A 12,963-nucleotide genomic window follows, 5' to 3' on the forward strand; every position below is an offset into this window, starting at 1 on the left:
CTTTTCTTTGTGTGTGGTCCTGAGCACCCAGCATAAAATCAAGTTATTTCCATTTAATTTGGCACCCACCATGTGGGAGTGCCCAATGGCAGTGCACCTGGGGCACCACCCTTGCTGTGGTACTGCTCAGGATAGCTTATGAGACCAAACCAAATTTATCCACTCTGGGCAGTACTGGACTATTCCTGGACAGTGCCTTACCGGTGCTTTGTTCAAGCCAGCATTCAATTCCCCAGCACTGGGACTTCCCTCCGTCCCTAGATTAAACTACCCCACAGAGTCAGGAAAGCTCTCTAAACTACCCCACAGAGTCAGGAAAGCTCTCAAAACACTTGGCTCAACATATAGACTGTTTTTCTATGTCAGCCTGCTACGGCTGTGCTACTGACCCCTACCTTGCGAAGTATTCCTATGAAACAGAGAAGTGCAGTGTTACATGCATGTGCCTGAAAGATGGGTCCCCCAAAAAATCTCCTCCTCCTCCAAGTTCTCCTTAGTGCTGCTTTCAGTTGGGTACCTGAGTCCCGCGTGTGGCTGTCATCACAGATGTGCAGGTCTAGGCGAGAGATGAGCAGGTGGTAGGATGACTCTTTCATGTCATATTTCTCAAAGTATTGGCCAATGCTGCTTGCATTTGGGCTACCTCCAAATGGCTGGGACCATGACTGCTGGGCAGCAGGAGCAGGTGGTGTAATCTAGCACATAGAGAAAAAGGCTTTTGTATGACTAGAACGTCACCAAGGGAAAGAAAGGAATTAAATCATAATGCAGTGGAAGCATCCTATGTTGCACCCCATACTGGAAAAGCTTACCCAGCGCTCCCAAACAAGAGACTTTGGTTAATGTTTTGTCACAGGACATAAGGAAAGAACCAAACAAGAGAGAATTAGATTTTGAGATTATCAGCCCGATCTTCAGATGCCATTTAACAAAGACCATGCACAGCTAAGTGTCACAGTTCACCAGCTTGTAAATAAGTAGAGGCAGCAGACCCAGCAGACCAGGCATCAGATTAAGAATCTGCAGTTCCCACCACCTGGAGACACAATTCTGTCTCCTCACCTCATGCTCTCCATCGTTTTGCAAGTCTCTGCTGAAAATGTCTTTCATCCCTTGCCTTGTACCCCTTAATTTCATTTTCTCTCTGCTGCAACTATTGGTACATAACTTGGCATAGCATTTTGTGAACAAAAAAAAAAAAATGGCAAGGGTTAGAGTAGGATGCTCCAAGGTTAGTGACCGGAGAAGCAGTTGTTTAAATTCTCTAAAGTACCAATACATTCTGTATAAAACAAAGGAACAATATGAACATCTGCAAGCCGTGTGAGCCTCTTACTAGAACACCAAGAGAAACAGAATGGTAATATTCTCTGTTGAGCACCCTGGCTCATCCTCATCCCACTGCATGATCATTTTTATAATCCTAGAGCCCCTAGAACTTTATTCTGAGACAGAAACTGGTGGACTGAAATTACCAAGTGGAAAATATTTCCAGAGTACACTTCTTGCCCATTTCTACCGAGCCAAATCCCTACAGGTGTACTCAACGCTCACCCCTTCCTTCACCCTCCTCCAGGAGTGATGGCTCTACTTAGAAGTTCACACAATTTGATGTCCACAGGACGCAATACAGGTTACACTTTCCTACCATTTCTCAGCAAGGAGCAATTTGCATTTTCACACAGAAGGTCAGCACAGCCGTTTCTCCCTATTCTGTGACACCCACATTTATGACTGCTTACCTGGAGAGGTTCTGGAGCCATGCTCTTCCTCTGCTGGGCAGACTTCTCCATGGCTTCACTCAGGGACTCTGCATACTTCATCATTGCTTTCAGCTGAGAGTCTGTCAGCACCCAGAGCAAGTCATCAAGGAGGAACATGAGCTTAGAGGCCACCACATTGCAATCCTTTGTCTGATCCAACAGAAAAGCAAAGCACGGAGTTCAGTCATTTTAACCAGTTGCATTTCTTTCGCTTGGTAAACACGGACAGTAGCACTGTTAAAGCATGTGATACCAGAAATCATGAGAGAAAGTAGGGTGGGACGGGTTCACTTATTTGACTGGCAGGTGTCTGGAGTACCCAAACTTGTCAGCCAAGCACCCACTCACTCGAATCTAATCTCCTCCCAAGGAAACAAATGACCAACTGTACCTCAGGAAAATGTGGAATTTTACCACCTCTCCCTGCTTCTTTTTCAAGTACAACTAAACCTACCAGTGTTTTAATCACACAGTTACAAAGATGATTAAGTATACTCTGACTTGAGCATGACAAGGAAATATTTCACTCTCTGCCCAGCTGCATGCAGTTCTGAGCGTGTTCCTCTTACACAAACCACAGGGTGATATTACATCAAGGGCTCTGTGTTTGTGGGCGGAAGGAAAAAAAGCCTGAGGAGCACTGGAGGGAACGCTTATCACTGCACAATGCAATAACGGTGTCTTTACAGGTCTCTTCTCAGTTCTAACTTTCACTTCAGTATGGAGATTATTCCTGAGAGAGAGAAAGAGTCAGTTGAAGGTGTGTCCATTGTGGGTGGAGATAGATACTCACCCTTCTCTTGAGAGATATCTGGATTCTGCCCTGATTGGTAATGAGTCTCAGAGGAGTGGTAATGGGATCTTGATCACCATTGTCAGTGGCATCAGCCTCTATCCTAAGCGTCTGCCAGGTGAGCTCTTTAAATGTTAAGACCTACCCAAAGAAAGAAACGGAAATGTGGAGGCAGAGAGAAGAAAGTTAATGATTCCACCAGCTTCAAGGCTATGAGGATAGCTGTATGTAATAACAGTGCACATTGGCAATGCACTGAAGGGGCATGTACCCCCACTAGATTTCTGCACCAGTGGTGGGGCACAAGCACCGGGCTACAGCCTGGCTGGAGCCAGCACTCAGCAGCAGCAATGCTGAGTTGCCCCCCCGCCCCCCACTGGCATTACTTACACAATACCTATAGCAGTGCACAAGCTAGAAAAGTTATTTTAATATACGTGGAATTGGTGGGGGGTGAGGGGGAGAGAAATTCCAGGAACAGAGGGACACAGTCGTGCTCCAAAAAAGCAACCACAGCAAGGATTACTGGTTTTGCAAGGCTGCTGGGAGCTTCTCTCATTTCTTTGCCCCAAAAAGGAGCACCTCTGTGGAGGTGGGGTAAGAGAACTGGCTCAGCTCCTCCAGCCCCAGCAGGCGCTGATGTAAACGCAATGGTATAGGTTTCACTGGGACTCCCTATAAACACTTCTTCATACACCACCACTTCTGAGAATTCAGAAATAAGTGCTCCTTTCCATCAGGCTCTCTGGAGACTTCAGAAATGATCTCCCCAATTCTCCACTCCCCCAAAATGCACACTGTGGCTGTCAGTGCAAAAGGACTCTTACCTCTCCTCTTTGAGGGTCAGTGATGCGGGTGAGCCGCAGGTCACTCTGCTGCCAACTGGGGTTGACGCTGTATCCTTGGAGCTGCCATAGTTCAAAAGAGGCGTGAAAGGCCTTGGAGTGAATCTTGATAGTGATGGAATTGACGACAATAAACATCCCCTCCACCACCTTTTCAGCGAAGCCATACTCGCTGCAAAGAAAAGGATCCTTAAAATCATCAGTTGCTACAATAGAAGTCCCCTACCAGGCTGACCAGTGGATGATGCGTATATGTCAGAAAGAAGGTCCAAAAAGGATACTCAGACCATTGCCACCTGGCTCTACATAGATAGGCTAGTTCCAGAAGGGCCATTTTCTGCGTTCTAGGTCAGCATACCCAACGTAGAAAAATAAGCTTTGGCCCTAGTGCAGCAACGTGTACGAAAGTGCCCAGAGGAGACAACTGTCCTGTCATGGTAGCCAGGACCATGGGAAGTGATGGAAGCCCAGTACAGACTAAATAAACAGCAAGGCACTCCTTGTAACCAGAGCCCCAAGGAATGGTTGAGTCTTCAGAAGGTTTCTGGGAAGAAGAGGCACAGAACTGGCAAGCACATTACTTCTCACTCCATTAGGCTAGGAATGTAAAAGAAAGAAATGAGTCACGAGTGGACAGAAGAGACTGCTGGGCAGGTGCTGGGAATACAGTGGAGCACAGATGAAGGGGTGAAGCAGAACAGAGGTGTGGGGGTCATGAAAGGGATTAGTCAGAGGCCTTGGAAATGAGAAGATTCAGGATCTCTATCCCAAGGGGAGAGAAGTAGTGCAGGTATTCACAAAGGGGGAAAACAGGGACTTCACCTAGAAAAGGACAAAAATGATGGCTTGCAAAAAGCCCTAATGACTGGTTTCCAAACCAAAAGGCAATGAAGTGCAATGCAACACCTCCAAGGAACATAGCTGGGGATTCTTAAGGATCTAGTCTAGGTCAAATCCAGCCATCTGTAGAGATCCCTAAGGAACCCTCCTCCCAAGTCAGAAGGTGGAAAAAAAGATTGTTCTTCATTTTCATTCAAGGTTCCTCCACTGTTCATCTGGAGAAACCATATGTCTACCAAACAAACATCACTACGCTAAAAACTAACTACAGGGTCAGGAAATACCAACCTTTGACCTGCAGCAAGAGCAATAGGAGACTGTCCATTGGGTGGCCGAGGCTCTTCACATGTTCGCATCTCCACTTCCACCTTATCCAAGTACTGTAAACAAGAAGCAGGGGAGACACAAACCTATTAAGCTTTAGCATGAATAGTTTGGCCTGAAGTTTGGAACACCTAGAGGCTTCCTGGAACTGCTAGAGTCAGAGGTAGAAAGCAAGACGACGACCATCCCAATAAGGTAGACTCCATTTTTCCTTATTCCCAAGGGAGTTCACTGTGTTTGTAGGCATTTCAGATGAGACCTGAAACAACAAGCCTCTCGTCTGCACGGCCACTGAAATTTAACGGACAATTCTCATAAAAGTTGCAGGGGAAGAGATGGAGGGAAGTTTTCCCAGTGTTTTGACTAAAGGATCCCATCCTTTCCATTTCTCTTACACACCTAGCTCAGTGGTTTTCAAGCTTTTTTCATTTATGGACCCCCAAAAAATTTTGAATGGAGGTGCGGACCCCTTTGACTTGTAAGTGTGAGTATCCACATAGTTTTGACTGATCATGATAATCTTTTGCAGACCCCTTCGATATAGTCTCTGGATTCCCAGGGGTCTGAGGACCACAGGCTGAAAACCTCTGACCTAGATGATTGCTGCATTTCACTGCAATTGTACACAGCTGGCCAAGCACTTTGCAATTCTTGAAGCAACATCTAGTTTCATAAGAATTTTCAGAGCAAGGTTAGTACAAACAGGCCAGTGGAAATATCACCAGCGTAAATCTCACCATGTCCTCGGAGGAAAGATATTTCCTCTCAGGACCACTAAGCAGGTAACACAGAAGAGCTCTGTAGCTTCAGAAGAGGCTATCACCTGTCTGTCCAGCTTTCTGCACTAGAGACAAGATTCTTACACAAGACCTGCATGGTAAAAACCATTCGCATATCATGTGACCTTAGAGAAGTGCTAATAGCTAAAATGTTACATCACAAACTTCTTGAAACACCCGTAGTTCCAGCAGTAAGAACTAAGTGTCCTTTGTAAGACCAGTCTCTTACATATAAGTTATAGCAAACAACCAAGGAAGAGGTAGAAAGCAAGAACATTACCAGGCAGATTGGGTGTGTCTTCAGTTTTGTCCACTGGATCTGTAAAAACAAAGCTAAGGTTTCAGAAATGATTCGGTACTGGAAGGTTTGAGCAATTAAAGGAGAGAGTTAAGCCCACCCGAGATCAATTGACTACGTGGTGACAATCCACATCCATGGCATCTCACTGACTCTGGATCAAATGGACTCCTATAGACAACTGAAGAGAGATTCCAGCTGCCAGCCCTGTAAATCACACTTAACTTCTAGATCTCATGTATCATTGCCAGTAATAGATATTCTGCAAACCAAATTTTCATTTCTCTTATGCATGAACAACCCTGCTGTGTGTAATGAGTTCACAATCATTTTGCAGTTCAATCTGGAATCGAGTTAGTAATTTTGTAGGCTGTGCACAAACCCAAAAAACAATCCATTTTACAGCCTCTGAGGTACAGTTGCTCTGTAGTTTGAGTAGGGGTAAGAGCTAACATTTGTTTCTAAATTAAGCAGATCTGATTCTGCATACACACAAGGAGCAGATCGAGTGAGTAAGAGCAGCCTGTTTTAACAATCACTTGGCAAAGAAGAACCACACAGAGGCATTTCTGAAAGCTAAAACACTTTTGCCTTAATCCAACGCCTGGCATGTGTTGAGGTTACACAATCTCTTGTCAAATATCAACTAAAAGAAAGCTGATTTCCTGCACCAAAAACCACCCGGAACAAAGTTTTCCCAATGCAGAGCCCCAGCTGCGTGTGCAAAAGGACAGTTGCAAACACATATGCTGTTATCGTGGTTATCCAAGTAAGTGGGGTAACTGTGGATGCTAAGGCTGGCAAGGTGCCTGGCAACTTACTGTTCATGCCATTTTACCCAACTGGTATGCTACTTCAGAAGTCCTGATTATTGAAAATGTGATCCTTAACCATAAGTTACTGAATGGACCCTATGGCACAAGTAGATTTTCAGTGAATGGCACTCCCCAAATAATTAAGCCTCACATTTACATTGCTATCCGGTTCAGAGGTTGGCATCCACAAGGGGAATCTGGAATGAGGACTTCATTTCTTTACCATTAAGAAAAGAGTGCGTGTCATGGGTCCAACAAACAGAAAATGCTTAGCCTGCCAGAATTTCATTTCACCGAGATCTTTTATTTGAAAGCCCCAAATTATATCAAATGGTGATTGGCACTAAGTGGACTTGATTGCGTCTGAAAGATGCCATTAGTGCAGCATGTCCACTTACCCGAATGGAAGCCTTGTTACAATAGACTCGTGTGATAGCAAGCCAGGTGGGCAGCTCCAACACATTCTGCAGCACCTCTTCATCCAGTTCCAAGTTAGTCAGCTGCCCTTGACCTTTCAGTGTGCTCAGGTTGATTTTGTCTGGGGAGAGGTTTTTGGTAAACCTGCGGAGAAGAGATCAGAGACAAATCAGACTCCAGGCCCCAAAGTATCTGCTGAAAACCAACATCTCTCTACTTAAAAGATGGGTTATTTTGATTATAAATACCTGCAAATGGGTGAGGATCTTGGCAAAACAAAACAGGGGAACACAGACAAACAGGTAATAAAGTGGCCAGTCATGGTTCATCAAACCACAGTACTCCTTTCCGGCATTGTATGTGCCGACTCCTCTTAACTCTCATTTACAGACCCTGAGCCAATTCCCAATGATTTCAATGGAAACGGGACAAGGAGAGTTTCAGGAACACTCTGCATCTGAATATTATGGTGACTGGCGCTCTAAAACAGACTGCAGAAAGCAGAGAGAGGGGAGAGAAATGGCATGGAACTAATATTTCCTTCTATTTATTTACCAAGACGGGACATCCATCCCAGAGAAACTTGCATTAAATATGACCTGAGGTTGCAAGCACATATCCGTAACTTAGAGAAAAAGACAGAGACCTGTAACATTGGTATATACCATGGATTGTAAGGCAGTGTTGTTAAACTGAGCTCTACATTTGTTGTTTTAATGCATTAGTGGCAAAGTTAAAGCTACCTCCAAAACAACCCCCTTAACTCTGCCCTGATGTTCCCACTACCCTAGGCACCTGTCATATGACAACACATCTATGGCAAGTTCAGCATCACAGCTTGCCTTGGCAGCTCAAGTCAAGAATCTTGCTGGGTGCGAATATCTTTAATCATCATATGCTTTGACACTTGAAGTATTTGAAAAGAAAAAGCAAAATAATAAGGAGTTTAAGAGATTTAAGAAGTCCCCTACAGCACTGGGAAAAATAAGAAACCAACAGAACCAGAGTGGGCAGGAACAGGAAGCAAAATCATTAGAAACAAAAGGCGAGACTTGACAGTAGTAAAGGATTTTAACTTATTTCAGGGGCGCTCTCTTTAAATTCTAGTCTCAGAGCCAAGCACTTTCCTTGGGCAGCATCCCAGCGTGTAACCTAAGTCCTAACCCTGCTACCGAGAGATCCGTCCAAGCTCTCTTTCTTCCCTCCTTTTGGCTGACAACAGCTGCTGATCTCTCCTCTTTCGGTTCCTCCTCCCAAGAGACTTCACTGTTTCCATCTCAGCAATTTATGGAGGAGGTGATGGGGAGCTGTTGACAATCTTCCATCAGCAAAAGCAGTAGAAATTGCATGGAGATCCTAGTGCATTAAAGAGGAAGCAAACAAAAGGCAGCCAGACAGAATTCAGCTGCTGGAAATCTCGGGGAAGTTTTCCTTACTCACAGGGGAAACTCACCACTTCTATGGAAAAGCCCACTGCTTCCCCTGTCAGCAATCGTGAACAAGGTACTCAGCACACAAACCTGGGGCAGCCCATGCAGGGACAGGGACATTCAACACTCAATTCCCAAAAATGGAAATCTGTATGAGGTCTCGGTGAAGCTAGTTTAGGCAGCTCCTCCCTCACAAGGTTGCATGATGCTCCATTCAGATGGCAAGATTAGGAAGAAGGTCACTCCAAAGCTCTGGATGGCTTCAGTCTGGCTAGTCCCATCTTCGCAGCAAAAATTACAGTAACATATTGAGGGAGCTGTTCCAGGATACAAACATGTTTCTCATATATATGAGGAGACTGGTTTAATTAGGTTATTAAATAATGAGTCAGCCCTGGGGGAGTCCAAAGCCACAGTGCATTTCCGAAACAGGATCCAATTCTGTCTATCCGGCTGGAGAAAGCTCCGGCTCAGATCCCCACGTCAGGACTAACACTGCAAACAGGCTCCTCAGCACAGAAATGTAACTACCAAGGTCTGTACCACGGGCCTGCATTTCCTAAATCTAGTGGATTTGTGGCCCCTCCCCTTAGTGCCGAGGCCAATTCTTTTTGCTAGCAGCAATGGGAACAGAGAATTCGGTGGTGGCTGCACACGCCCAGTGAAGCAGTGTCCCCGCACCCAGCTGCTGCTGCCACAGTGGTGGCAGACTCCCGTGGGGCCTCCATTGCCCCAGGGATCAGCCAACGCCCAGGGATAACTGCCACCTCTATTTATGCTACTGCCCCAACACAAGTGTTTTAACGTGGTGGTCTGTTATTCTAGGGGCCAGGCACCAGGATAGCTCTTTCTGGAGGCAGAGCCCCTTTAAGAACAAATATTTGGTCTTGGGAGATGCTAGTTGGAAAGAAGTCAGGTGATGCCTACAAAGGGCTGAAAAAACTCAGCTGAAGGCTGCTAGAGGCCCAGGAGCAGGGGACAGAGATGGGAAAAGACCTCTGCAATTGGCTTTTGCCAAAACAGCTGGCTTTTGTGCAAGCCTGTAGGTTCTGCACTGGAATAATAAAAGCTGGGGGAAGGGCATGAACCAGACTTGGCTGCAGGATCAGTTTTCTCTGGGTTGGGGAAACAGGCCAGCAACCTGCAGTAGCAGCTCATTTAGACTGGGACCAGAACCAGAAGGGGATTTTTCATGGCCAGCGTCTCGCTGGAATGGCTGTCTTTGCAGAAGGCACGCCGTCAGATCCAGCGGCGGGCTGTGGCTCACACGAGATGGCAGCAGGATTCAGAAAGGTCGGTGATTTTCTGCCAAATTAAGCCAGGGGCTAATTTCACACAGTCCTCTGTGCTAATTCTAATTCTGCTTGGCAGCCCAGCAAGGGGAGAAGAAAGGCCCCATTGTGAGCCGGGACAGGAATGGATCCCGCACGTTAGTCACACGCTGCAGTCCCCTCTACCATGAACTGGCCATGTGGGCTCTCCCATTGTGAAGGGCACAAAGACAGGCCTGAGCAAACTTTGCCAGCAGCTCAGCAAAGCAGGAGAGGGGAGGGGAGGGGCTGTGGTAGTGTAAAGCTGACTGGGATGCTAGGAAGACTGGATGATCAGAAAAACAGATTACTTTCCAAAGTGGAGACCATGCCAGGACAGGATCCAAGAAGCAGCTACGTATTTCCTTGCAACCACACACCCCTTATGCTGTCCTGGACAGTAGCTCCAGCTGAGAGACAGCAGGACTTGAACAGCTATGAACTCACCTACTTGTGTTCCTACATCACTTCCATCCAAGGTGATTTTGGAGCCCTAGGAGAACTCTACCACTTTAACTTGCCACGTCAATGTCTTCCTTTCCAGACTTGACTAACTACTGCATCACACTCCTTATCGCTCAACAGGTGAGGGTGCAACACGCCTGCCACTGTCTCAGGCTCAGCCGAGGCTAGCGTGTTGACTTTAGACAACTTGCTCCTTTGAGCTGGAAACCACCCTAATTTAATGACACCTGGGAAGGCAGCCAAGATCAGCACAGCTTCTCGGTTACCACGCAGTGAAATCTCAAGTGTACCGAGTTACAGCTTCCAGTGTGTGTGGTACGCTACAAGCAACAGGTCCATGGGAGAAATGTATACAGTGAAATTTTGCACATCTGTACATGGACAGAGCTAAGGGTCATGGCTATCACCTCGGTTATCACAAGTAATTGAACCCAGGACCTCGAGAGAGACATGTGAGCCTCCGTGACTTGAACTAATAGACCAAGTCTCCCAAGAGCTGTAGCAGTCATATCCTCTGGGATAGGTACAGAGAACATCATAGTGGACTGAAGAGCACTTTGCAAACCAAGTCAAAGAGCCTCACTGCACAGATGTGGAGGCGGACGCACAGAGGGACAAGTCGCTTACTCACAGGGGCACAGCAAGGAACAGTACCCAAATCAACCCCAGTCCTACGCTAGACTTCCCCACTTGAAACTTGCTGCTCTCAACCAGTATATTCGAACAGCCATATTGGCTTGTATCAGAGCACTGCAGAGATAAAACAGGCTTATCAAACAATGATCAGCATCACCACCACAGCCAGTGCAGAGCTGAAGGCTTCAAACCCAGACACTGATCAAGATATTACATACAGCCCGATTAAATATCTGCTTTGTATTCATGTGAGTGGAGAGGCCACAGGGAGTCCTGATGGAGCAGATAGAGATGATCACAGGCAGTCCAGCAAGACAGTGCAGAAGAGCCCCCAGTGTAAACTGTTCCAGTCACCAGCCACAGCAAATCTTGAACCTTTAGGTTCGGAGGTCTACAGGAGGGAGGGATGGGACTGACTCGGCAACAAGTCAAAGATTTTCTAAGCTTCGTAGCCCTTTGGGCTAGCGTGCTTAAGGCATGCCAGTTTGTGTAGCCAACAGCACACATGGGAGCGATGTGGTGAAAGTCATATCCAGCTATCCGATTCCCCACACTAAATGGCTTGGTATCCATTTACAGCTGAGTTCACTTGGGAGCAGACTAGAGAACAAGTCTGGAGGCAGGGCTTGAACTCAAGACTGCAACCACACCAAGACACTGTAACTCTTCTGTGTCACAACATAAGAACAAAATCAATGGTAAATAAGGGGACATGCACACCATTAAGCGAATGAAGAATGAGTCGGTGGATCACTAACCAAACCTCCTAGTGGCGCACACAGCTAGATTGGTGCTTCAAGGCAGAACATGGATGCCCCGAGAAACCGTCTTGCACAGACTTCATCCCTTCCATACACCTGTCACACAAACAGCCCCCAAGACAGCCCCCAAGCCCTGATCCTCCAACTCCTGCCCCCCACAGACTTACTGGCACCTAGCTGCTGGAGCTGCTCCCACCATCCTCCCTGGCTGCATGCCGGCCACATGCGTATATGTGCACACATGCGCGTGGCAACCCCTGCCTCCATTTGCCCTTCCCCTACTCCCCCCCAGCCTCCAGCAGCTCCTTGCAAGCTAGAAGGCTGCCAGCCTGCAAGGGGAAACCTGTAGTTTCTAGTGGTCTTCTCCTTTAAAGGAAAAAAAAATGTGGATTTTCCTCTTCAAAGGAGAATATCTACATTTTTCTCCTTCAAATAAGAACATTTGTGTTTTTCCACAGCCACTGGAAAACCCAGATTCCTGGTCATGAGCAAGAACTGTGCGTGTCTAAGGAAACAGGGATTTTTAGTCCCAATTCCAGAGTATTCTTATCAGCAAATCACTTCTCTGTAATTTCCCCATCTGTATAATGAAGTCAGCAATGCCCACCTCTGAGCGCCCCGATGAGGATAAAGTGATTCCTTGTGAATGGTTGGAGGACTCTCAGATGAAGCTATATTCAAATTAAAAATCAATTTAAAGGGGAAAAGTGTGTGCTAGGCTGGAGAGGTATCTGTAAAAGCAGGGGGTGGGTGGGGGCAGTAGCACAGCTCCAGGAATTTCGCACATCTCCAAAGAAAAGTTCTGGTCCTTTTCAAGGAAGGGAAGGACCTGTGAGACTGGACACAATTTGAACAGATGTTTGCTGTCAGTCCTCTCTCCATTCATGCTGAGCAGCAGTAAAATTTTTGGCAGCATGGGTTGCTGGTTTGGATAAAGAGTAAATGGAAGCAGGTTGTTGCTGTTGAGAAAGTGGACTGGATGGGATACTGCATTTTCTCTTTCCAGAGCTCTTTAACAGAGGGCAATCGACAACGCTCAAACAACCCTCTTCTTTAATCTGCTAGGATTACAACCAGCAAGAACAAATTGAACCTAGCCCCTTTCTCTCCTTTAGGAGCCTTGCTGCTGCCGAGCCACCAAAGCAACTCACATTCTCCACGTGCCCGTACAAGGGTAGTGGTACATATTGTTGCCCTCCTCCCCGCAAACATCAGAAAGTCAAGAGAAGTAAAATTCACCTGCAGCACACAGGCTAAAGCTTAACCACCAACATGCACTGAAACCTGGCAAGTGGCTTGACTCCAATTTCACTCTCAGCTGCAGCAATAGGAAATTGGAGATGCAGCACATAGTAAGGCTTTTCATTTCTAACTAAAATGCCCAATGTCATCTGCGCCCCTGTGACCTTTGGAAGACTGTTCCCTACAATTTGTCTTCTGGGCTTTGTCCAGTCCGTTTTACCTGGTTCAAGCACTGGGGCTGCCAA

At 46.5% G+C, this 12,963-nt stretch overlaps 1 protein-coding gene across 1 annotated transcript in view; it reads right to left on the reverse strand.

The window, feature by feature from the left end:
* UHRF1BP1 (UHRF1 binding protein 1) overlaps positions 1–7,032 on the reverse strand; it is a gene marked incomplete at its 5' end in the record, with an annotated part of 36,411 nt that extends 29,379 nt beyond the window's left edge. The window contains 8 exons of the mRNA XM_019513763.1: positions 518–695; positions 1,063–1,167; positions 1,743–1,913; positions 2,557–2,697; positions 3,384–3,573; positions 4,530–4,621; positions 5,625–5,663; positions 6,856–7,032. Of these exons, the coding sequence (XP_019369308.1) occupies positions 518–695; positions 1,063–1,167; positions 1,743–1,913; positions 2,557–2,697; positions 3,384–3,573; positions 4,530–4,621; positions 5,625–5,663; positions 6,856–7,032 (1,093 nt within the window). The remainder of the gene's footprint in view (positions 1–517; positions 696–1,062; positions 1,168–1,742; positions 1,914–2,556; positions 2,698–3,383; positions 3,574–4,529; positions 4,622–5,624; positions 5,664–6,855) is intronic.
* Between the last annotated feature and the right edge of the window lie 5,931 nt (positions 7,033–12,963).

Source organism: Gavialis gangeticus, unplaced genomic scaffold (assembly GCF_001723915.1).
Source record: "Gavialis gangeticus isolate Ggan-Ray unplaced genomic scaffold, GavGan_comp1, whole genome shotgun sequence".
NCBI lineage: Eukaryota > Metazoa > Chordata > Crocodylia > Gavialidae > Gavialis > Gavialis gangeticus.